Source organism: Typopeltis vanoorti, chromosome 11 (genome assembly GCF_054136105.1).
Source record: "Typopeltis vanoorti isolate ZY-2024b chromosome 11, IOZ_Tvanoo_1.0, whole genome shotgun sequence".
Taxonomy (NCBI): domain Eukaryota; kingdom Metazoa; phylum Arthropoda; class Arachnida; order Uropygi; family Thelyphonidae; genus Typopeltis; species Typopeltis vanoorti.
In genome coordinates, this window is record NC_143559.1 from 86,666,289 (window position 1) to 86,693,620 (window position 27,332).

The window sequence follows — 27,332 nt, forward strand, 5'->3', positions numbered from 1 at the left end:
TCACCTTCACGTAACTAATCCCTCTCCCCATCCTTCGTTGATAAATTCATGAAGTATAAATAAATGTTATAGTAGAATAATATAAACATTTAAAATATTTTACAATATTGATATTAGGAAATTTACCTATTATTTCTAACGAAATGAGAATATTATTTAAAAAAAAAGTTCAAGGGGAGAAATAAACGCGTTCCATCCCTCTTGTTCTATACTCTTTAGTACTCATTCATAAAGGAAAGTACATGTCTTATTTTCTTTATGATTAAAATGCAGTATAAATTTCACAACAGCGGAAAACTGTATGCAATATTTGGAAACTTCTCGCAGGCTGAATTTATGTGTACTATTAAAACTAATTTGTAGATAAATATGGGAAGTAAAAGGGTTTGAGCTCCACCCGCAAATGAATTTCATCAGGATAAGTCCTGGAACGTGGAGAAAAATAACGAGAAAATTTCATCAAATTTTAGTATAGTGGCAAAACATGTGTTGGTGGAAATTAACTCTTGGAGAAATATATAGGACAACTTGTTTGTTATACGAAAAAGCTTATGGAGTAAAATTTTCTCTTTAGGTATTTCCATTACACTTTTCCAAAACGAAATGCCAGTAATTGATATTTGATCACAATAAATGCTTTTGATGGATAAACGTCGGCCGGCCAAGGATTAGTCTGGAACTCGGTTCAAACATGATGTATATCTCCTTCAGACTTTCAATAAGCGGGGGTGGTGTTAACACGGGACGGTGAAAACCTTTTACTGCTGCTACTACACACAGGATTCCTTCTCTTCATCTGCTTCATGACTAATAAATGCTTCATCTTAGCATTATTTCACATCTGTGGATTCCCAGAGAATTGTTACCTTATACTACGAATTGTTTGAATATATTTCCACTTTATTTGCTTTGTTTAATCTTTTGGTTTCATTAGGTATTTAATGCTAAAAAGATTAATGATATTCTAGATTTTTTTGCTCATTAAATCTTACGACACAAATTTAATTATAAGACTGTTTATGCATATAAGTACTTGTAATTCTGCGGGTTATTAATATATACACAGCATAATCATATTCCAATATCTGCTATTATGTTGAATTAGGTAGTACTATTAATAAAGTTTATCTGTAAAACTTATTTGGAAATATTAGCAAATATTTAATATTTTTTATTTTCAGTTGAAACTCCAACCCACAGGCCGTCTGAAGATACAAGTTCGTCATTACAGAGGAGAAGAAAGTAAGAAATATTTGTGCGATTCTTTTAAAGAATATAAAACTGTTTAAAATTACCACATATATACCAGTATAATACCACAGCAAATCCGATGCGATATTGAAGAAATTCATTTAAATAATTTCCTGGAAATTATTATTTTATTATTATCTCAATCCTCCACCAGAAGTACACAGGCTCAGCATGTCTGGGTGGCAACGGCATGAACTTTATGAATTGTCCCGTTATACATAATGCTATTATAAGAAATGTGTTCCGGGTAGTTGTGATTGTTGTATGAAAATATAAAAGCCGTTTTACTCTTGAAGATCTAACATAATGGCATGATTACTTGAAAGCTTCGTTCATAGCGCAGTCGGTAGCAACGACGTTCTATGGTTAGAAACACTTGGTTCGGTTTTCGTCATTAGTATGAGAGGAACGTATGTATAAGGAGTTTGTAATTAAAATGGAATTAGTCGGTCTTGTGGAAGTGGAAAAGATTTTCTTTCTGGAATGGTGGAATTTTTCAAGCTAATAACATGTGATCCTATCGGAGAATATGCAGTTTATAGATATCGCTCGCCTATGCTTCTGGTTTAAAAGTGTTTCTCAACGTTTTCCAATCACGAAGATCGTCATCATATTACGAGCTGTTATTGCTGACCACCTCAAATCAAAATAATAGCTGCAAACCAAATATTACTAAGAGAAAAAGGAGGTGTGAGGGGAAGGAGTCACACGAGTACATCCCTGCATGATTACAAAGCAGCCCACTTTTCCCCAAGGGGGGGTAGCCGTGTTTTAAGCAGTTCTAACATTTTTTTTTTTTTTTTTTTTGTAGATTGCTATGTCTAAGGCACTTCTAAGTCCAACTTAGTTACAAATTAGTTTGAATATTATTCATGATAAATATTCTTAATAAATAACCTATTGTTTATTGAACTTATGATTTCAGAAAGTGTAACAAGCATAAGATATTAAAGTCATGTCCAATTACAACTAAAACAACATTGCGTTTCCATAACGCTGAGCTGCCCGAATAGGATCGAAAGCCTTACTTTCGATCCTATTGCCGACTAGAGGAACTTTTTTTCTAAGAATTTCTTCTGCTGGTTGCCGAGTTAGTTGATCTTTGGAACGGGCAAATTGGGTTTTCCTCCCTTAAACTCTGTTTTTTTTATCCTCCCCATTCTCGAAAAAACCATTTACACTATTTTACAGAATTTACACTATTACAGAATGTTTAAAGCTAGAAGATGGCTTCTGTTGTCATATTTTCTCCAGAAAACTTTGGTTCATTGATTAGCTTGAGCTCACTATCTGCGAAGGCCAAAGGATGGAGCCTAGAAGCCCATCTCGCTTCAAAAGTTAGGGCTAAAGTTCTGTCTGCTCCATTTGGGGAATAAACGTCAGTCGAGGATTTATTTAAAAAAAGCTGAGACAGAGAAATAAAGCATTTCACGACAGTAGTGAATTATATAAATTAGTTATTTTTGTTATAAATGTCATTAAATAAATCAGCTTAATAAAATTTTTTCCCCATTTTATTTGTGCATTGTTACCTTTTTAATGGTTCAAAGTATTCAATTTTTGAATATTTCGCCACACACAATACTCGGTTTTTTAATTTACTTGAACTTCAGCTTAATTGCTTTGGGATCGTATGTATAAAAAGAAGTTAATAATTACTAGTTTAACGAAACCTCTTTATCTCAGTTAGTATAGACAAGCTCTTGGTTGGAAAGACCTGAGTTCGAATTCCATCTATGACGAGAGGAATTTTATCAGATATTTTCCATCAACTAGTGAGTTAGCCGGTCTAATACGCATATAGAGGAATTTTTTTCTCCTGGAAATTTTGGGTTTTCATTCCTCAAAACAGGCAAACCGTCCCCGTGAACACACATTTACAGACATAGGATACTAACTGTGAGATGGAAGAGATTAGATCCTTACCATCTTATCTTTCTACTGCACACTATGGATGTCAGAGATCCATAATAATTATTCTCCTGGATGGAGTTGACACTGGACATAACAAAAGGGTAGATTTAGTGAAAGTAAATCTTCGATATGTAAATCTTCATAATTCCACTAATGGAATTATGAAGCATTACAGTCCAAATACAATTCTCTGGACTGTAATGCTTCATGCTAATGGTTAATCTATTTACTCCATGCAAATAGCATAATTAATGACATAATTATGCTAATATAATTAATCTTCGTCATTATTTAATACAACAACCTCTTTCAATTTAAAGACATGCAGAACAAAATATTAACTGTATTTGTGTATGTATTAGTTGATTTCTTTTGAAATCAGTTCGTACATTAACGGCATTTGGTGCTCTTGAGCAATGTATACTTGCTGCATTTCATTTTAATTTGATGTTGATAAAAAAATAATTAAAATCATTCATTTTCATTGAAAAGTGAAAGAATTTGATGCAATATGAACTGAGATTTCCTATATGTTTAATAATCACATTTTTTTTTTTTTTGTGAAAAAGAACAGTTGATGGGTTCCGTTGTTTTGAAATTCATGCACAAGCAACCTGCAGCTAAGTATATTTTATCTGTTAACTTCGTATTCTTCTGATCGGTTTTCCTATTTTGCACGATGAAAACCCTTTCTGTGTTCATCTGACCGACCTTCAGTTGAAAATACCTTTATAAATAATCTTCGCTTCCTGGACGAGATTCGAATCCTGGTCTTTCCAATAAAAGAGCATTGTGCTGCTTACAAAAGAATAATCCTAGAATTTAATATTCCTATCAAATGTAATTGGTAAAAATTACTGGGACCACTGATTCCGTGTGAAATATCTGAGCCATTAAAAATATTAATAAACTTCTCCTTAGAATTGTCAGGAAAAGGAACTGCAACGTAGCACATGCAATTGAATTATGTTGACAACCTGCGACTTAAGCTAAACGTGGATTAAGCCAAACATATGACATGCTTTTGTGCGATTAGAAGAGGGAGGCTAATTGTTCATTTAGAAAGACCTTTTTGGTTATGTGTAACTTTTGCTACGTTTGGATGAATAGAATTTAGCGGACTGGATCATTCAAACGTCTCGTAGACCACTGGTTGGAAAACATCGATTTAAACTTTTTTTTTTTTTTTTTGCTCGTTTTAGTCGCTACATATTGTCTGACACCGAAATCTAAACCATACAAACTTTAATATAAATCCAAAATATATCATTCAATTTTAATCCGGCCAGTGAGGAATAATTAATATCAGTAGGAATCGTGTAGCCAACAAAATGGTCTGCTTAAATCGCAATTTAACTGCATCAACATGTTCTTGCATTCATCTTAACGATTATCATCCTCTTATATCCTACCTCTAGACAAACGCCTCTCCCAAATTTCTGAATTCTTCTCTTTGCCTGGCCGTCCTCATCCTGTTTTTTTTTTTTCTTGCTATTCCTGATCTAATCTTTCCGCTTCATTCTCTCTCTCTCTCTCTGCATCAAAGTTTCAGTAAGAGTTGGAACTGGACTGGTTACATTACCAGTCCAGTTCCACTTTAACTGTTTGGCTTTTTGAATAACATAAACAATTTTTGTTATCTGCCTTAATTATTTCCAAAATACATTTCTCCATTGCCCACTGACATAATCCAAATTTTTGCTCTTCATTTCTTGTCAAGGACCTAGTTTGAGCAATATAATTGAATCCATTAACTTTCTATTAAAACAGATGGGCAAGTCTCCCTGCATTCACTTCTCTAATCCCCAGTAATTATTCCATGCTTTGGTTACTCTAGATCGTAAACTCTGCCACGTATTCAATGTTGAGACAATCTAGAAAGATAGGAATTGTTGAGCTATTAGTCATAATTCTTGCTTTTGTAAAATTCATTTCAATTCCCATCAGTTTACTTGTGCCATTATTTATCATTTTTATCAGTTTAGTGGGGCTGTTTGAGAAGATGCCAGTATTATCAGTAAATCGAAGATTGCTTGATGTATTTCTTTTAGGTTTCTTTCTTCAGATATCCTTATATCTGTATCCCAAAGAAAGTCCCGTCTTAATGCATGTTCAAGTGTAGTTGCAAGAAGTCTAGGGAAATATTAAATTACCTTTTTGAACACCTCTAGTGAGTGCAAAGTATCACCCTTTCTGTATAGACAGCCTGTAAATAAATTGGATTAATTTCATATATTTAACTACCTTACTCCACCAGATCATTTAAAAGAGCAGCATGGGCTGTGAAGTTAAAGAACTTGTTACAGAAGTTTGTTAGAAGTTTAATGTATACAGGTTTGTTATATTCATTACATTTTTAGTAGTTTGATTTGTTGTATGCAAATGTTCTGTTGTAGAAAAGTTTTTTTACTCATAAATCCTGCTTTCTCATATAGCTAGTTTGCTTCTAGTTGGCCAGATTCTGAGTAACTAATGAACAATTTATAGACTTGGGAAATAGTTGTTACTGATTCACAATTTGGATTCCCTGCAACTAACACTATTGTCACTAGAATAGATAGCATTTCTTCTAGTCCAAATTTTAATAGTCCAACATTTATCTTATTTTCGCCAGGAATATCCATTTTTCATCTGTTTTGCCATTTTCAATTTCTGCGTTGCTGATCTCTGAGACAGCTTCTGTATTATCTTCAGGCAAGAGTTGCACAAAAGTGGTCAGTGGTCTTTGGAATGTGTAGTACGAGAAGAACAGATTGAGAGAATGTAAGTTGCAGAGCCTCGTGAATAGGAGGAAGAAGGAGGGGGGATAAGATTGAGACATATAAGCTAGTCAGGGGTTGTTATCGGGTCGACATTGGAAGAGATTTTTCATAGAATAGGAGGGGAGATAGAACAAGAGGGTGTGAGCAGAGGAATGAGAAAAATCTTTGCATGGAGAGTGGTTGGTGAGTAGAATAGAAACAATTTCGACATTTGTTTGGAATTTCTCGAATGTCACTCGTCAAAGTCGCCCTTTATTTTATCTTTCAATAAATTTACGAATCCATAAGATGTAAAAGTTAAGTCGAAGAAGCAGAAATCGCATTGGTGAAACTGGACGTACAATTCTTATCCGAAAAAAAAAAAAAAACACGACACATTAAATTTAAAAATTTTAATGAAACAGGTCTCTCAGATCACTCTCTTAACACTTTACACCAAATTGATTGGAAAAGTATCTGTTTTTTACATCATACAAAAACCTGGTATGAACGCAAATTTAAAGAAGCCTGTGAAATTCTGATCGACCATCCTAATCTTAACAATAATGGTGGCATAAAAATCCTAAGAATTTGGATGGCACACATTCAGCCCACTTAAGTTCAGGTTTCCAGCAAACCCCTACTTTAGGACTCTAGCAATAATTTCATCTCTCATTGGCCACCATCTATACAGTTATATTCTAATCTATATTGTGTACTTATATGAGTAATTATGTGAGAGCATGTTGCCCTCTAGCTTAATATGTCTCTGAATGAATTGTAACCAAATAGATGATAATAGCAGGACTCTAGCTTTGTAGTAAGATTTTTATTCATCAGAGGTCAGGCTAATAGTTTTAACGGTCCAAGTTGATTCTAATATAGCATTTTTCCTTGTATATGTGTGTATACTCCAGATGATGACATTAATACGAAGGTCCAGACGTTGAGTTATTATTTTGGTTTATATTAAACTGAAGTTTTACTATAACGCAATAGTTGTTTCATTATTTTTAATAATGAAAGTAGAAATCGCTGTTTTGCAAGATCTATTTTCTTTTTTTTTTTTTTCATTTCCTTATCACAGAAGGATAAGCAAGATCGTTTTCATGCTGCAACTGGTCGCTTGCTTCCCATCATTTTCCAAATTGATGGATAGCACTTGCTCAATCAGAAAACTGTAATCTTATTTGTACAACCGAGTGAGAAGAAATGAATCTCTAACTACAATTTCGTTTCATTTCCTGATCACAAATCTAAATCTACTTCTTTTTCTCATGATTTTTTCAATACTAAGTTGTCTTTTAACGATCTCAATCTGTTAATAGAAACTTTATTGCTTTGCTTTTGTGATTCAGAAAAAAACGACGTGTACTGTAGTTAGAAAAACCTAAATTTGAATCCCGTCAGGAGCTAGTAAAGATGCCATAGAGGCATCTTTATATTATCTTGGTCTCATCTTTAAAGCTTTCCCAGTCAATGGAAAATATCTGCGCGCATTCAAGTCATCTATGTATATGCTAGTTCTTTTGTCACATTCTATTGTTCATTTCCAAATTTTAACATAAATTTAGAAAACCCGGTGGTTTTCAGTGGCTACTGCAGCTCCCTTAAATACTATACGAGAAACGTAATAAGATAACATGATCACGTATTTTAAATGTTGCCAAATGCATAATGGTAGAAGAGGGAAATATATTACTTGGGTGTTTACTCGCAAAACAATCGGTAACGAATATTATTTTGAATATTCTTATTTTCGAATGTTTAGCCGTAGAAGACCGGTCCCGACTATTAAAAAAAACCTTAAATTTCGTGTGGCAGAATTAATGTAATGATCGCGACATATTTTTAATAATAATTTCGAACACTGACCTCTTTCTTCTGTGGTAGTTTTCTTTCATGACTGAACAGTATATCCGTTCCTTTTGTTCAAAGGAGTGAAAACTTCATAAGCTGCCTTGATTCCTCTTAACAAAATATTTACCATTCTGCGGTCGACGAAGCCATTCCATTTGCCATTTAAAGAAGAAAGGAATTTATAGAATGTACTATGCTTACGGAATTTGTGGGAAAGGCACCATTTTCGAAAGAAATCCGCACGCTTGAATATATTAGGGATATACAGAAGAGTGAATAAATCTAGTTTTGCCTTCCAAACAACCAAGGTGAAAACAATGTTAGGCAGCAAACCAAATGCCCCACAATAGTTTCATCCGAAAGTTCAAAGAAGAATCGGAAATGATCAATCCCCCCCCCTCCCCAACAGCAATAAGAATCAATGTTTAATATATACCTTGGTGATATGCTCTTATAAAACAGTTTCGCTTGGTAGCGATGGGATATATCCAGTGGGTGTATGTGCACACACGCACACATATACTATGCATTCTTATGTGAAATTCAAAGTGTTCTGGCATGTGAATGATGACTTTTGGTGGGTGAAAGATTACATAACTCCGGAAACCCTGCTGTAAACCGAACGTGGAACCTTTCCTAGCCACTAAAGCTTGCAGTAAGCAGGGTGGTAGTCTCATCAGCCATTGAACTTTGTTTCTGAATGTTTTTGGGCAGATTGCCTGAAGCGAGATTTGAATCCAGAACTTATATATTGAAGAGTGGAGGAACTATCCACTCGGCCAGCAAAAATAAGTTTGCATCGGCTATAAATGAGTTATAAGCGAAATCATGGAGAAAAGATAATATCAACTAGGAAGAAATGTAGATAAAAACAATAAACATAAAAGAAATTGCAAGGTGAAATTCGAAATGTGATTGTATACAAAATCAAACTTCTTATGCTTGTACTTGTTTAATGCAAATACGGTTTTTTACAAGATTTCTAAGTTCTCAGGTAACGAATAATTTCAAAATCACCTAAGTGATTTGTGATAAACTATTAACGTTTTTATGCATATTTCAGTGGTGTTACCAGACGAAGATGCCTCCATACCAACGGGTATAACTAGACGAAGAGGAGCCATGAAACATCTGAAAGTACACAGGAGTAAAGGCCATGAATTTATTGCGAAATTCTTTCGGCAGCCAACCTTTTGTGCATTTTGTAAAGATTTCTTATGGTAAGATATTTTGATAGAACAAAATTTAGATAGTGAATCAAATTTCTTGAATTTCAGATAGCAAGTAATCAAATGATCTTCTTGGGAAATACGTTAAACCATATTTCCCAAGAAGATCAAGTTTAAATGTAAAAGCAACTTTCTTGAAAAATTAATATCTGAGAGGCAATTTGAAAGATTGTGATAAAGATTTTGCGTTAATATTACCCTTCTACAGTACACCTTGCCATTACTGTGCACACAAACAGTGCTTGGTGTGTGATATATACATACATACACGAAATCCAATAGTGCTGCAATAGCATTAATTTTTTTTTTTTTCAATTTGTCATATTTTATTGAACTCGTTCTATGAAGTTCAGACTTTTCAGATTGACCATAAATTATCGGACGTAATGCTATAATTAAACATTATAAATTTAAAGACCATAACTGGAAAGTTATAATTTTTAAATTTATATCAGGTGCATCCTACTTTTAGCCCTCAGAAACATCCTTAGCTTGTATTTCACTCACATGGTTGACCCAATAGCGTTCCGCTCTCTCTCTTCAACCAACAGGCTGCCGGTTCAAATCCCGCCGTGGGTAGGGATGTTGGTGATTGTCTTGAATTAAATCGCCCAGTGTTAGACCACCATTCCCGCTTATTCGAGGCCTGAAGTGTCTTGAGAAAGTTTCATGTTTGTCTATACAGCAGATTTTCCGGACTGTTTAGAAAATAAATTTTAAAAATACATTATGTAATTAATAGAAAAAACCCTTAGCCCACCCACAATGTTCTGCAGGTTCACAGAAAAACCTTTCTTTGGCGGAAACCACATAAATGAGTTCTGCTAATGGTATTACGCTATAAATTCAGCACGATAACTTCCGAAGGAAATTAAGTTAAAAAAAAAAGATTAAAAATAATGAATGCTAACTCTTGAAATTTATTATTCAATAATGAATTTCTATATTTCACTGCCAGGGCCGGATCTAGCGACGGTGCAAGACGTGCATTTGCACGGGGTAGCAATTTTTTTTTTTTGGGGGGGGGGCAAAGTTGGCATAAACTATACGAAAAATAAGGGAAAAGGGGCGGCAGAATATGCCGTCGGGGCACAAAATTCCTAGGGGCGGCCCTGTTCACTGCATATCCTTATTTGCTGCATTTTTTTAATTGGACGAAATTTGGCGTAGTGTCGTACGTGCCGGCACCGTGTATTTTCACTAGTCATGCCAACAACAACTTACGTCTTTAAAATACTTTTCTTAATTAAGGTTGGCACAATACATTTATATCTGGTTGCCTTTTATTTCGCGATTAAGAAAGGGAATGATTACGATGTAAACGAATTTAATACTTCCAGTGAACTAAAGATGAGCTAGTCTCATTCAGTGCCAGTCTGGTTTTTAACTCAGGTAAACCGACTGTGAAAAACCCAATTCCGAAAGATTCTCTTATACAATAATATAATTTTAGGGTTATATATAAATTAGCAACGCTTAACATGTTTACAAATATCTTTCAGCAATGAACCGATGTAATTTTTTTTTCATGTAGAGTCACAATAATACATGAATAACAGGATGATTTGACAATATATGTAGGATTCATTGAAAAGAACTGTATATATTGTACATAAGTCTATCAATGAAATAGAATTCATGGCTAGGTTTAATGAAATGATTGGTTTACTTCTCTATCTGCTCCTTTTGCTGTTTTTCAAAAAAAAAAAAAAAAAAAAAAAAGAAGTGTTCAAAATACACGAGAATTTACTTTAAGCATGTTTATGCTACCATTCACTAGCAGATTTCAAAACAAAATTGACATTGTTTTCGTGTAACTTCAAATGTATAATGCAAATGTTTTCACGTAATTCACTTTTGTTAAGAAATTTGCTAATAACTTTAAATCTGCAAAATTTGATAAATATTTTGAATAAGTCAAACGTACATTCGTGTATCGAGGATGCATGGTTTTAATCTGGGATTCCAGCCAAACTGACTCACCTTATAGGAAACAGGAGACTCTGGATACTCTAAAATACTGTTTTATAGGTTGATTAAAGCTAATCAAATATGTCCTCTCGAATATTAATAGTTTCTTCTGCCAGTTCCGAATCAGTCGATCTCTGGAGTAGCGAAGTAGAGTTCACATCCAAAAAACTGGGGGAAAAATCAACTGCAGAACTTGCATTTCAGATAACAATGCGATTTAGGATCCCGATATGGCGGCACCTGTTCGCTGTCTTCAAAATCATCCAGCTACCCACACCATTCTAAAAGGTTAGGTTACATGAGCTTCGTCTCTTCACTTTAGGGAATAAAAAGGCTAAAGTTTTTCTTGATTTATCTTTATCTGTGAGATATAATTATTGATATTCGAGAATAAATATTTAATTTGTTTTTAATCACTTGGGCAGCACTTATTTCTGAGTTGATGAATCCTTAATCCGTCGCTGGGGATGTAGGGGGGAATAAGTGTAAAGTACAAACTAGTTAGCTGGCTTAGGAACCCACCACACCTAATACAAAATATTAGGTGCAGATGGGTGGGCATACCTAATATTAAATAATTTAATAAAACGTTAAACCGTATTTCCCAAGAAGATCAAGTTTAAATGTAAAAGCAACTTTCTTGAAAAATTATTTTTTTTTAAATATTGCAAATATTTATCAATATGTTCATTTTATAATACAAATTAATGATGAAATTAATGTCCAATTATTAAAATAAGGTGTTATTATTATTTTTTTCTTATTTCAGGGGTTTTGGAAAGCAAGGGTACCAGTGTCAATGTGAGTATTAAATGTTTCGCATGATGATTAGAGAATAATAAATAAAAGTCTGTTAAAGCTTTATGTGCACACTCGCGAAAGCAATAAAAAAAAAAGTGGAGGATGTTCATAAAATAAATTAAGGCAAACTTTCTCAAGCGCATGGATCTGTTAATCCACAAATGATTGTAATTATAATTCTGTACCTCGCAACAACTCCCCCCCCTCTACCACCACCATAGAGATGTTCAATTTTTTTTGCATATTTTCACCATAGGCATCAAAATTTATACAAAGAAGGAAGAAACATTTTAGCAATGAATAATTATTAGTACGAAATTAGGAGTCACACCTTAGTTAAGTGAATGTGGCACATTCACTTAACTAAAAACTCTTCTAAAACTAAAATTTTCACAAGTTAAAACTAGACAAGGACTCTTTTCCTCATGAGATATGGATATGAGTTAACCTTCTTCCCAGGTCTTGATTACTGCACATATTTATTTTTAAAGTAACATTTTTTCACGGTTATTATGATTTACTTGCTTACCTGCCTACTTTTTTTTTTTTTTTTTGTCTTGAGCGTTACCTTGTTTCATTGTAAAAAAAAAAAAAAAATATTTTCATTTAGTTTAGTAGAAAATGAAACTAGCTTATAACAAAATGAATTCAAATTACTCTGTTAATAGCTCTTGTTGAATTTGCTGAAAAAAGCTAACAGTTTGAGCCGACATACCTACCAAACAATGCACACTTTCGACGGTAAATTGAAAACGAGCAATAATTGTCATTTCCTGAATCAATAAATTTCATTGAATCCAGAACTTATTTGAATGTGGATATTTATTAGGAAAATGTATTAGGAAATTTAGAATTAAATAGAGCCATAATTTGAAGAATAAACCGAGAGCTAAAGTATTTGATCCTATAGTCTAAAAATTTCACTTTTTATGACAGAAAGATATTATTTAAATGCATGGTTCGAAATGATTTTATTACAAAATACTTTTGACTGATGGAGTCATGCTTCGCCTGGCCAGTATTGCCACAGTAGTCGCATAAAAAAATCAGTCTTGATGTAATCGTTAAACTTTTTATATTAAGTTACGCACTCACATGTGCGTAACTTTTATTAGAGAAATTCTGATAGTCATAGTCTTAGCCCGCTTTGTCTCTGATAATGATCTTTCACTGCTCTTTATCAAATGGGTTTCGTTCTTCCATATCAATTGACAAACCGAAAATTCATATAAACCAAAATAAAAGAAAAAAGGCGTCCGAAAAAGATAGGTTTTTTTTTTTTTTTTGCTTATTGGAAAGAACAATGGAGGATTTTTAGTACAAATTATTTAAAATATTGCTAATTTCTTGCCTAATCTACCTTACCGATTAAGAACTGCATTGTATTTTTAAAAAAAAATCTTCAAATTGTTTTATGATAATAAATGTGTCCGTAAAAAAATATCAGTACGACATTAATTTGGAGATAACAGTGCATAATGCTATTTTTCGTTTTCGTTATATAAGTTCCTTTTAAGGTAGATTGTCGTAAATATGCTTCCCTTGTTTCATCCACTGCTTTCCTCATCGCATTTTGTTTGTATATTATCAAATCTTTTGCCCTTTTCAAGGATACTTCAAATTAAACGGGGAGAATCACACAGAGCCATCCTGTACGTTTGGTTCTATTTCGAAGTGGTAGCATGAAATATCAGGTAAATGTCGTTATTTCAAAAAAAAAAAAAAAATCGAAAATGTTTGCTCACATGTTGTAGGCTCACGAAGAGATATCAGATGCTTCAAAAGTAGTTATGATGTTTCACCAAAATAAACGAACGTAGAAATACTTTGAAGTGTTGAAAAAACAATGCCATGCAGCAATTAAATTCGGCAGGGCTGCGTTGATGTTGAGGTTAAAGAATAAACTTTATAGCTAGCTACTACTAAAATATTCTTACTTCTCTCCAGCCTTTAGAGACTGCTGTTGTTTCCAGACAGCAGCAGACAATTAGGTCATGTTTTTGTAACACATAAGAATATTTTGAGTCGGTTAATTGATAACAATGTTACTTTTAAACAAATTTAATGTAGTTTGTTTGTTTAGCTTTATAATATTAAACAGTTTTATTTCATACAAAGTTTTTTTAAAAAAGTTTATAATTAAATTTGTATTAAATTTTTATTTATTACAAAGTTTGCACTAAAATACATAAACATGTACGATAGTCTGGTTTATTTGCAATTTTCACCTTAGTTGTCCATTATCTTTACGTCTTGTGCTATCTATATATGTAAATACGGTTTTATTTTTGTTTTTTGCTGGTATAGACGATGGATTTTTTTCATTAGGTAATATCAGTGTTAATATTTTTTCATCAATACCGTGTTAATTTTTTTTATTACGGTAATACGAATAAATAGCATAGTAAAATACCTTACTATTTTTGTAACGCAATATCTAATATTCTGTGAAAATACGGAAAGGCAGCTACAACCAAGGTGGTGCTGTGTAAATCCGTATGCTGAGTACAATGTATAAATTCGACCTTGTGTGCGGCATACTGTTGGCTTGAACCGACGACGCACTGAACTTCGTTCCGCGAAGTTGTCACCGCTGGTCCTATTTTTGAAAGAAGGTCGTACACATTTAACATTTCCAGCAATAAAATTTGCTCCGTGTATAATCACGTTTACTTTTGGCGCAAGTTTATTATTATATGTGGTGTCATCAGCGTATATAATCTGATTTATTTCAAATGTTTTGTTTGATTTCCTTGGCGAGCCTTTTATTTATATTTTATATTATCTTGAAATCGATCTCTGCAACTGTACATGAAAATCCAGGTAAGTCGCTATTGAATGGCATATGTATCGAGACAGGAAACCCCATTCCTGCCAAAAAAAAAAAAAAAAGCTACTAAAGCTGATGATCCCACTGAAAGGTTGCTGACGCTGATAGCCCTTTCAAGAATGGTAATAAAATTTCATACCATAGCAACTTAGCCTTAGCCAATAGAAATCATGCTCATGTTGAACCCTAAAATGAAAGATTTTCTTTTGTTGAATGGAGATTATTAACAAAAAAAAAAAGTGTTTTTTTTTTTTTTTTTTTTTTGTTATCAGTGCTTAAATTTACTTATTAATAAAAACGCCACAAGTCACCGTGGTGGCCTGAAAAATAGCGCCATCTATTGATCAAGTAAGTAACTAGTTTGTATTGCTATTTGTAACTTATATATCTTTCTATACCAGCAGTTGGCATCTACCGCATACGGTTTTTTCCCACCTAGCATCTAATAGCTAGTCGTTCTCTCCGCAAGTACAAAAAGGTGGCCAATTTTACAAGTATAGCATAATGGTGATGAGGGATCTTCGGAGATGCAGACATCAATTACTTTCCATCTGCAGGTTTGCTATTGTGAAATCGAATGCGGTTATATGTGAACTAAATAAAGCTCTTCTCAAATATCTAAGAAGGACGAATGTCGCAGTCACAAAGATGACACGACATTCGCTATTCTTAAAAATACTTCTATTTTATTATAGAGACGGAATATGAATCTGAGTAACGTTTATTGGGGCTTTTCAATTGAAGGTGAGTTAGTCAGTCTCATACGGTGGTAGTAGATCTTTCATTTGCCAAAACCGATACACTAGATGATTTGGTTTGAATTTCGGCAGAAGCAACAAGTGTAAGGTTAGTGTAGTGTTTCTGTCAAAACTGCATTTGTTTTGTGGAAGCAGCTCTGCAACTGGATTCAGGTCCTTCCAACCGAAAGACTGGCTGGAAAACGCATTTAATTCGACCGTAGTTCAGCCAATTCTTAGTTCGATTACAGAAGCTGTGAATCAAAGACATGATGCATGTGTATTGACTAATTCCCGCAAGATTATAGTGAGAAAATGTGTTCTCACCAAATCACAGTTTTAATTGGTCAAGTGGACTGTCTCCGCTCTCCAGCCATCAAATTCGAATTTCACTGACTTGGATGTTTCCTCAAACACATAAGTCTTTGTGTTTGATAAATCTCATTGTCCATGCGAGTTTATCATCTTTGCTTTTTTTTCGAAAAACCTGAAAAACAAAAACGTCCTATGTTTTGGTCTCTTCAGAAGAGTTTCTGAATTATCTAATTCTTTTGCTGTTGTGATGTTTAACGCAATCACATAAAGCTCAATAAAGAAATGCTTAAAGGTAAGGTAATAGAAACGATTATGTTAAGGAATCGTCTTTTGTACTAAATGTCTTTATGTTTACAATCTTCCGTGGGGAAATTCTTATGTATATAAGCTAGCTCCATGTCAAAATGTTAATTGGTCTTTACAGATACCTGAACATGACTGGTGGATTAAAAACATTTTTAATGCGGCAAAAACAATTCGCATATTCACTTTTTGTTATTCGAAATTGACTTTTTGTTAGCAAATAAGAGTAAAACTCAGAACAAGTAAGTGCGTGGTATTTTTATTTTCTCTTCATTGCTGCTCTCTCTCGTTAATGGTTGAAATATAGGAAGGAAAGGACAATACCTCCGTTTGTGGGAAGGGATACCCCCCACACAGTGAACGTAAAAAAAAAAAAAAAAAAAAAAAAAAAAAAAAAAAAAAAATTGCCATCATGGTGTAAGTTGCTGAACAGTTATGCATTTTCTTAGCTGACAAAAACAGGTAGATAAACAGTTTTCAGTGGTTAAAATTAATGTAGTCATATGAACATGGTGTGGGGGGGAGGGGGGAGGCAGTTTTCTGTTCATATAAAAGCAAAATAGCATGCTCTAAATTTGAGCTTAACTGATGTCCTGTTATTTTTGTAGGGGCAACTGATGTACGCCACTCAATCAAGCATTGCGGTGTATATTCCATTACAACTTTCTAGATATGATTATATTCCCACTTGGAAAACCTTAATCTCAACTTCTACTCCCATTCGTTGTTAAATTGATTTATAATGATTTCAGTAGAATTCCTTCAGAATTAATTCTAAAAAAAAAAAAAATTATCTATCTTATATCACAGACCGTATGCATTTCGCATATATTTTTTAAATGGCTGGTTAACGATTGTTCGTGTTCTACCTTTGAAGTAAGTTTTAAATTAAGTGAGTGGTTTGTACTGGCGGTAACTATATTAGCAATATTCGGTTGCGTTTCCCTGTTTTTCATATATTTTAAATACTTTATAAATAATTATCGTAATAAGCATTTTACTGTTAAAATGCAATAAAAATTAACACAAATTAGGACCAAAAAACAACCACAGTGCGCCCACACTTCATAAGACCGCTTCTGGCTGACTTCCAAGAATAGTCAATTCATGCTGAAGGAGAGGAAAAAAAATAAAGGATGTACGAATTGGTCACCAACAAGCAAAATAGTTACCACTTTAAAAACTATAATGTACATAAAAGTTAATTTTTCGACGTGTAATAATAAGCATCTCATCCCACAAGACTGATTGATTACCCTATTATCCTTCTTCTGACATGCGCAGATGTGTCGAAGGGTCTTGCATCTGTGGGCGTACAGTACCTCATTTAAAAACATTAATATTTGAACTTGTTTCTCAGCTCCACTTTTTTTTCAAATATCATGTTTGTGCTTAATTTGCATAATATATAGCTAGAATGGTAATTGTTAGGAAAATTCCGTTTAAAAATGCCAAATGTAATATCTTTATTTTATCAATGTTTAAAATTATTAAACATTTCATTTGAGTTTTCATTTTTACAAAAATTTTAAAGCTGTGATTTGTAGTTAAAAAAATTGCGTCCGAAGTAACATGTTTTAAATGAGCAATTGACGAGACCTCTTAATTTATACATTTCTAGGATTGAAAATGAAAGTTTCAGATTCCCTTATATTCACTGTGAAATGCAAATTTTAACTTAGGCATGTGTTTTAATTTAAATAACATTCATGAATAATACCTGAAGGCCCTGCAAGTAACGTATAGTGTATTCTGCTATAAATTATGATTTGAATTATTTGGAAATTTTTCTCCTCTAAAAAAAAAAAAAAACTCGCTCTCTTCTCTAGGTGGGTGAGGAAGCATTGCAGAATTCGGAAACTTACTCTGGGTTTTTCTAAGGCATTACACATATTTGAGGTTTTTTGAATTGCAATGAGTTTGAAGAATTAAAAAGAAGGGATGCGAAAAATAAGCATTTCAGGAATCTGTTAGTATTTTTTTACTAGTAAGATATATTTCTAGTCTTTCAAGGGATTCCTTTAGCTTGAGTTTCTGTATTGACAGGCATTTTTTTTAATCTTTTTTGTGTTACTAGGAGGAAATTACACACACACACACACACACACACACACACACACACACACACACACACACACACACACACAATACATGCATATTTACGGATTTTATTTAGTATTCCACAATACTTTATACTATATTAGAACATATTTATATTTTTAACCCGTTTCCAAAGTATGAAGACATTTTGTTTCCCATCCCATTTCAACATTAATATAACATAATCATAAGATATATGAAACAGCACTTTTTTTTCTAAAGAGAATGCATGCTGCAGAACTAGATTTCATCTAAAACAGGATACCACGAGATAGAGCAACATATCTATCTTGGTCATGGTTACCACATTAAGGAACATGAGCGTTTACATATTTATTTTCCTGCGGTTCCAAAGTCAACTGTGAGGAGATGTGTTCAAGAAATGCAAGACCACGGGGCATACTAGACAAACATTAAGGAATGCAAATGAAACTTCTTTACAAATTTGCCTAGCAGAATTTTCATGTAAAAGGTCAGATTCATTGGGTATCTGGTATTGAGAGCACCCGCGAGTGATTCCAGCACAACTACAGTCCAAGCGTGGGAGAATTTTCAGTACCCATGAAATTGACTTCCCTCTTAAATTGATCTACATACAGAACTCAAAAATTTATGAACAAATAGATGTTCTCGAACTGTGAACACGAGATGGAGAGCAAGTTAGTCTTTCACGCATAAAATACGTGTGCACACTTTATAACACTCCTGTGACATAATAAGGGATGATTGTACTTTTTGTCGTCGTCCGGTAGCATCCTCTAGCAAGAGGGTTGCAGAAGATATAAGGAAATAGAGAAGAGCAACTCTTCTCTATTTCCCTTTGTCTGTCGCCTCCGTCATTCTTAAACCAATACTTTTTGTACCAATCGAAAACAATACAAATAGAAAATTTTTCAGTGCGTTTTAGATATCGTATTTGGTGGCCAGAACAGTGAGATCATATATGATAACTATACGTATCTTGGATGAGTTTAAAATGAACCGTGTGATACTAACTGTATAAGATAACTACCACTCCTAATTTGAATTCCATTGAATAATTATGGGAGTTCTAACTTGACCTCACTGCAATACGAGAGCTTCACGAAGGGATTGGGAATTACAAGTTTAATGTCCCCACTTGCAAGAATAGATTTAAAAAATGAAAAAGTGATGTTTGAAAGTGGAAACATTTTCAGGTGTGGAAGAAATTCTAGCAGCCGCGAAAATTCTCGATTCCCCTAAAATACTACCGAACCGCAATGCACATTAAAAAAGGAATCTCATAAATATTACAGCCGGTCATCAGTACTGTTATAAGGCCTAGTTAATAATTGTTTCCCAAGTAGGGAGGGCAATATCCTATTACAAATGGGATTTAAAGATTGGTAATTATGTTTTCATCTGGGTCAGTATTTTATACTTCTTGAAATTCTTTATTTGTTTTATTATTTTTAATAAGGTACTTATCTCCTTTCCTTACACAGTATGCCAGATAACTGTACACAAAAAATGTCACGAGAAAGTCCTTGGAAAATGTTCTGGATCCGGTGTCCATTCCCAGGCTACAGAGGTAAGTAACAAGCTGATAGTTTAATATTGCTGCTCTTGATAAACAAATCAACCTTTGTTCTCTTCGTTTTGATGTTCGCTTTAAATTAAAATGAGTTTTCACCAAATTGTGGATTCTTAACGAAGTCAATAACGGTATTCTTTTACTAGAATCGATACCAGTCTTGTATCACAAGCAAGAAAAACCATGTCATACATGGTTTTTCCTGCATCGTTTCGCATTCTTTTATTCTACAGAACTTTTTTTTATTTTTATACCATTATGCCATGTCCAAGCATAAAATAATTATGAGGCATTATGTGTTAATTTAAATTGTTATCCAACAAATTAATTTTAAAGCTTACGCTTCATTGAGCTCGCGAAAAATAAGTTTCAAAGGAAATCTTAATTTTTTTTTTTTTTTTTTTTTTTTTTAATACAATCATTCAAGGTGAATCCGGCTGTGCATTTGGAAACTTCCGGCTTACCTGTAACATGACTATGGATAATACTTACTTCTGGTAAATTTATAACTAATGAGCTAACTCTGCTTCTCTCCACCACATTCAGTAGCTATCTCTGAGAAGATCGATGACTTTTACACGTGTCACCATGAGGTGGTTGCCTCTTTGCCTTGCTTGTTGCATACAGTGGGTTCATGATGAGCTTACAGGAAAGTACACATAAAATTTTGCTAGCTATTCGTAATTTCAGTATAGTCTACTTCTGGACATTTCACTGCTCACTGTAGTTTGATTTTCTTACTTCTGCTACGAAAATAAATTATGCGGTCTAGTCGCATCACATTCTACATATTACGGTCTTTAAAATACTCTAAATTTCAGTATTTATGTATTTCAGAACCGCCATACTATAATCCAACATTATAGTGTTGTAATACGTAAATGTAATATCATTGTCTGACATTAGCCTCCTGTTACTACCGCTGACAAGGGTATGAACAACCACTAGGAATAAGAGTATTTGAAACGGCAGCACTAATTCACGTATTATCGCCTAAACTTAACGAGGAAGTTGACAGATGTACGTTCCTCTGATTAAAAAAAAAAAAAAAAAAAAACCTGAAACTTCTTGTTTTAATATTGAAGCATATTCGAATGGCCATGAAATTCCTCTTTCATTTGACATTACTTTTCAGAATTTCTTCATGAGTGTTTTTTTTTTTTCTTTTTTCTCTATAGTCTTGTCTGATGGTGTCATATTTTTTCCTTTGTGTATAAAATTTCAGTATTATATTCTTTGTTGAAAATCTGGCGCATTTGCGCGAGATGTACACACTTAAGTGTTACGCGGGGTAACACGTATAACATTTTTTTAGCATAGTGTTTCTCAGGTTGTACGTCAACTTCTTAATAAAATTGCTTCCAATAATATTTATAATGTTACTTGCACCAATTTGTTCTGTGGACCGTCTTTATGAAAACTAATATAGGTGTGTGTGTGGGGGGGAGAGACGCTTGATCTCTGGCACAGACGAATTTTTTATTTATTTTTATTTTTTTCCAGAAATCTCGGGTTTTTCATCCGGTAAACAAAAATTGACCGTAGAACTTCCACTGTTTCTCTCTCTCTCACACACACACACACACACTAAAAAAAAAAACCGTTAGTGTTAAGGACCATAAGTTGGCAGTAGTTATCTGCCTTAACCTCCTATCCGGGTGCCAAATTAACGTCGCGAATAGTCTTGGGCCAGCTATTCTCTGCTTGGCTAACGATGGAGGCTAGCTGCCTACTAGTCTTCAAAAGTTATTTAAGGCTAAATGGCCGTGTCTACTTCCTTTGGGAAATAAAACACGTTAGCGGATTTTTTTTTAGTGAGAGTTGAGATATTTTTTGATTAAACAGTGTATATGCACACTTTTCTTTCTCTCTCTTTTTTTTTTTTTTTTTTACACTTACAAGTATTAAATATTGATTCCAGCAGTGGCAGCTCGTGCTTGAAATCGTGGGAGTGCTGCAACTTTCGAAATATACATACACACTGTAAGTACGGTGTATGCGTGTTCGGATAAAATATCAAAATTATGGTAAAAATTAAAAAAAAAAATTAAACATGAAAAAATATTTTTTATTGTCAATAAAATTATACAGTTTAGTATAATTCGAAATTACTTAAAAATAAAATCCATTATCATAACCCCAATAATGTTCTAAAATAAAAACTATAACAAATGCTATGTCTTTAATTGCAATGTCCAAATATTTAAAGAGACGGAGTAAACACAATAAGCACTACGAACACTCTACCACTGGCGCAAACTGTATATAAACAACAGTGGTACTACGCGACGGACAGTGCCGTATTACACTAATAGCTTCTATCTCACTATGACATGCATATGCTTGCGCGCTTGGTAATATGGCACTGTGGTAAACACAGTGTTGCTAGCGTCCTTCGCCCTCCTAGGTGTTACAAGATGGATTTTTATTATTTTTTATACAAAATAAGAGAATTGTATAGGATCGTTGATGATAAAATTAAATATTACAAGCAAATATAAATAAATCTACCCTATATATATATAAAATGATAAGCCTTTTTATATCACTTTTTTTTGAAACGTTTTGAAACTCAGGGGCTACCCTGAGTATCGAGTTTTCAAAATTCGAGTCATCAGAATTCAAGGAGAACCGGCGTACCAGTCCGGATCACGAAAGGGGGGCGCCGTACCCCCCCTAGTTAATAAATATATTTATATATCGAGAAAAATTGGGGGCGCTGCAGTTCTGCAGTATCTATGCACGAGCCGCCTCTGGTTTCCAGTTTAGAGTCTGTTTCGGCTCATCTAAATTCTTTTCTGGAATAATGTCTTCTCCCTATCCTGCCCATTTTAGTGGCTTCTGCAGACATTGAAAAAAAACTTTGATTATTAAACGGTTCCTCGCTTTTCAAGTGAAACTTTCACATTTATTTAAAGCGTAAAATTGCTCATCTTCTCCAATGGAAAGTTCCTATTAAGATATCATTTAACATTCTTAAATGGAGATTTAACTTGTGGTTTATTGCCTCTTTTGTAAAAATTGAGATTACCTGATGTAATATATATATATTCTTTTTCCAGTATCTTCGAGAACGATTCAAGATAAACGTTCCACACAGATTCCAAGTCAACACATTTATGAGCCCCACTTTTTGTTCCCATTGTGGTTCACTGCTATACGGGTTATTCAGACAGGGACTGAAATGTGTTCGTAAGTAAATTCGAATCTATTTTTTTTCTTATAATTTATTAGGAAATATTCGGAGTATTTTTTTTTTCAAGAAGAATTTTTTTTAAAAAAATCGCAAAGTTAGTTTCTCAATGAAAACTTGTGTTTTCCAAAATGTCTACGCACTTACTATAGATCTATTTTCTCTCTACTTACGCATGTTCTTGATTCTGGGTGGACGAATTTTATTAAAATATGGTATTTGGAATCTGTACCCAAAATCTGATCATTTGTATACACATCTAAAGCCATTTCAGGGTCAAAATGGTCCAAAGTTCAGTTGTGATAATCTTACAATAATAAGAATGCTATTACGAAACGCACCTTTAGATGATTTTCAATCACTTAAATGTTTACCTTTGGAGTAAGGAGAATGGTGAGATGTACCGTCTAGAACCAGGACTTAAAGTTTTAAACATATAAGACCTTTTTGTTAACTATTAATAATATATAGATTATCCACTCCTAAATTTTTAAGCATGTGTTAAATGAATTAAGACACAAAACTTATTTCTGACGTCGTGTATTTGCGATCACTCAAGGTAAACAATGTCAACTTGTGACTGAGTTTCAGCGGAGAGAAGATCAGTTAAAAACTGGAAATATAAATCCATAAGAAAACACTGATGCGCTGCGTAGAGCTTCCAAAATTTGCCCAACTGGATCAAAACAATCAGTAACAGGCAAGTAAACAGATACGTGTGCTAAATATTGAGATGAATGAATGCAATTATAAAACTAATTATCATGGCTTACTCTTATTTATGATATATGTTGTTTCATGCCAGTACAGTTGACTTTCTTATAATGCATTTAGTATTATTTAATATTAGATGCAGCTTCTCGTTTCTTTTTTTTAGCTGATGTCTGCCGTTCGTCCTTCGATTTTGGACACATATTGGTATCCAAAATCTAAGGACGAACACTATTTCTGAAGATTGCAACGGCAAATTCAGACGAATTTGCGCACGATAGAATTATTGGAAAGCTTGAAGGCGTCAGAGTTACTGATATTGTTAGAGAGTTTGGAATCTAGCATAGCGTTGTATCCAGGCTCTATTACTTTCCTAGGCAATTTCTGTTGCAGACATTTGCAAAGAGGTCGCCCTCGCTCTACCACGCAGCATGAAGACCGATTTTTGGTTATAATAGCAAAACATAATCTACGCACCACGGCAGGTCAACTTGCAAGTCAGTTCCATTCATGCATAGATACGCGGATATCTCGACAACTGTGGCAAGATGTCTGCGCCAAGTAGTCCTATATGCACGAAAGCCTATAGTCTGCGTCTCTTTATCCACAGCTCATCGTAGAACACATTTTTAGTGGTGGTGTATCCATAAAAATTGGACAAAGAACTAATGTACTCTTTACAGGTGATAGTTGTTTTAGTCTCCTCGGATTCTAGACGACACTCGATCTGCCGTGAAAGTAGCACTTCTTATTATCGTGAGAATGTTCTTGAAAAGGATAGATACGTGGTGCTTCGGTCATGGTGTGGGGAGGCATTATGCTTAATAGACGCACTGAGCTACAAGTGCTGGAAAAAGAGTCTATGGCTGGTGAATGATATTGCAACGAAGTTCTTCTACATCATGTTCGATTGTTCCGTGGTGCTGTAGGCGAAGAATTCATTTTTATGGATGACAGTGTCACACCACATTGTTCACGAGCAGCGGTGACCGAGGATATTAATCGAATCGAGTGGCCAGCACGCTCATGCTCCCCGCGGCTCTTAACTCCATAGAACACATTTGGGACGCAATAGGAACTCAAATTGCTCCCCGAAATTCCCCTCCCGAAATGAAACAAGGCCTTATCCTTGCTCTGACGGAGGAGTGGGTCAGTTTACCTTAAAGAACTCCTGAATCACTTGGTGCTAAGCATGGTACGACTTTGCGAGAGCTGCATCACAGTGTGCGGTGGACATATTCCATACTGAAAGATCTTTCCGCATAGTTTTCTGTCATTCATTCCTTAACTACATCCTTCGAAATTTTGTAACTTTTTCCAAAAACGTATTGCAATTTAATTTGTACGAAATTTATAACACATTTTTGTGTAATATTTATTAATATGTCGGAAATAAATTTATGCCCACATTTGGCTGTAGTCAAAAGTTTTTTTCATATACAGGTAAAAATGTAGTTTCCTTAGCTTTTGGACACCAGCCTGTGTGTGTGTGTGTGTGTGTGTGTGTGTGTGTGTGTGTGTGTGTGTGTGTGTGTGTGTGTGTGTGTGTGTGTGTGTGTGTGTGTGTGTGTGAGTGAAGACTTGTTATTAATCAAGTAGAAAGACTGGTTGTTAAAATCAATTCCATTGCTCTTTGTTAAGTTGAGAATTCATATTAGCCTGAATGTGATATCTACGCTTTCACAAACTCTTGGCAACGAATAAATTGAGAAGCTCTTCGCAGCGCGATTTTTTTTTTTTTTTTAAATTCATAATTTAGATTAGATTCACAGACACTGCACAATTGTTCTATCGGTTCTTTAACCTATCTTCTGAGGAACTGATAGCAAAAATTTGAAGGGGAAACTTTAGATAGGGATTTTTTTGCTATTGTTTTACTTAACAAATCCAATGACAGGATTAATATTGAAAATTCCAATATCAAGGATATCAAGTTCAACAAAAAAACTTCTTTATTCTTCGAAATATTAATTTTCAAGAATATTGTTGTATTAATATCCACTACTTGACCAAATCTTTTTGTGCCAAGTAAAGGACATCAATTGCTTCGCAAAGAATTAAATTCGCTTTTAAATGCCAATTTAAAAGTAAAAAAAAAAAACATAAAGGTGCGTTTCTTAATAGCCCTATGTAATGTAATATATATATAATTTTGTTTTGTTACTAAAAATAGTACGATTGAAAAGAAAAAGAAATAAGATAATCCACCAAAGTTTTTTTAGTTCGGATATCTCGATTTGTCAAATTTCCCGCATACGGATAGACTTTGAGAATAATTTGAATTCGGACGGACGAGGAAAACGACTATAATAAGGACTTTTGTAAAATTATCTGAATTATGTTGTGATGCAAAACAAATTGCAATGTAAGATTTCATAAGTTGTTCATATTCATAAGTTTTCTTTATCCGAAAGTGTTTATAGCCACAGTGGTGTTGAAAATCTTAGAGACCCGTTAAATTTGAGAAATCGAGATATCCGAACTAAAGAAACTTTGGTGGATTATCTCATTTCTTTTTCTTTTAACCGTACTATTCATCTTTATAAGTTCAATTTTATCGATTTCACAGGTATCCTTAACTCATTATATTAGCTTAATATTGACTTAAATATTGATTACTTTATTGATTTTTCATTAATTTGAATGGTTTTCCTTGATCCTGTGATATAAAAATATATACAAGTGGTCCCCGGGTTCCGTACTCACAAACGGGCTCCCCATAAGGATAATTAAATTAATAATTTGGGAACTAGTTTCTTTCGCGCATGTAAACAAACCCGCACTTCGCCGCATTATTAAAGCAGCTCTTCCTGTTATTTGGAAATCAAATTTAAGGACCTGGATCATATTTGCCATGTTTGAATATTGATTCTTGAACTGCTTTTTTCCTACTGTGGAACGTTATTGTTCGGGAAAAGAAAATTACCTTTACAATTCTGCTTGTGCTGGACAGTGCTCCTGGACATCCAACATCGTTAGATGACCATTACCCTAATGTAAAGTCGTATTTTTACCACCCAACACTACATCGTTACTACAGTCAATGGACCAGGGAGTCATTTCTGCATCACGGCGTACATTCCTGCAAGCGGTCAGGGCTACGGAAGATGATGTGATGTTCTTGAGAGAGTTCTGGAAGAATTATAATGTCGATGATGCCATCAAAAATATTGCTGAGTCTTGGGAGAAAGTGAAGCAATCAACAATTAAAGGAGTGTGGAACAAACTGTGCCCTCAATTCTATGATGATTTTCGTGGCTTCACAGAAAAAGACATAGCCGAAGCCAGAAAAGCTGTGGTTGATAGTGGCAATGCACTGCAATTGGACATCAATGAAAATGATGTCATTGTCTTACTAGAGTCCCATTCACAAGAATTAATCAATGAAGACCTTATGGAGATAGAGAAGCAGCTGATAGAACCACAAGAACACGAAGAATCAGAAGATCCAGAGCCAAGAAAGTTTACAACAAAAGAATTAGCTCGAGCCTTTTCTCTCATTGAAGTAGGATTTGCTAAGCTTGAGGAGAACGATCCTAACATTGAGCTGTTTACAAAGGTTAGTGAGAACATTAACTGCTACAAGGCCATTTATGATTAAAAAAAAAAGACTGTACAAACAACTCTAGATACCTTTTTCAAGAAATCGACTTCAGTGGTAGGCTCCCCTCCTCCAGCAACAGAATCAATCAAATCCCGATTCTCCAGCAGCCACTTCATCCTCTCCATCTCCATCATTTTCCGATTAATGTAAGCCTACCTTCTTGCCTCAAAAATGCCCCTTCCAGTAAGCAAAACATTGACGCAACATTAGGTGAGTG

At 34.1% G+C, this 27,332-nt stretch overlaps 1 protein-coding gene across 3 annotated transcripts in view; it reads left to right on the forward strand.

The window, feature by feature from the left end:
• Positions 1-27,332, forward strand: part of LOC150101827 (putative protein kinase C delta type homolog) — a 270,938-nt gene that overhangs the window by 28,114 nt on the left and 215,492 nt on the right. For all 3 annotated transcript variants that reach the window (XM_090400070.1, XM_090400072.1, XM_090400071.1), the window contains exons 5-9: positions 1,182-1,242; positions 8,830-8,986; positions 11,736-11,767; positions 19,519-19,604; positions 22,670-22,799. In XM_090400070.1, the coding sequence (XP_090256196.1) occupies positions 1,182-1,242; positions 8,830-8,986; positions 11,736-11,767; positions 19,519-19,604; positions 22,670-22,799 (466 nt within the window). The remainder of the gene's footprint in view (positions 1-1,181; positions 1,243-8,829; positions 8,987-11,735; positions 11,768-19,518; positions 19,605-22,669; positions 22,800-27,332) is intronic.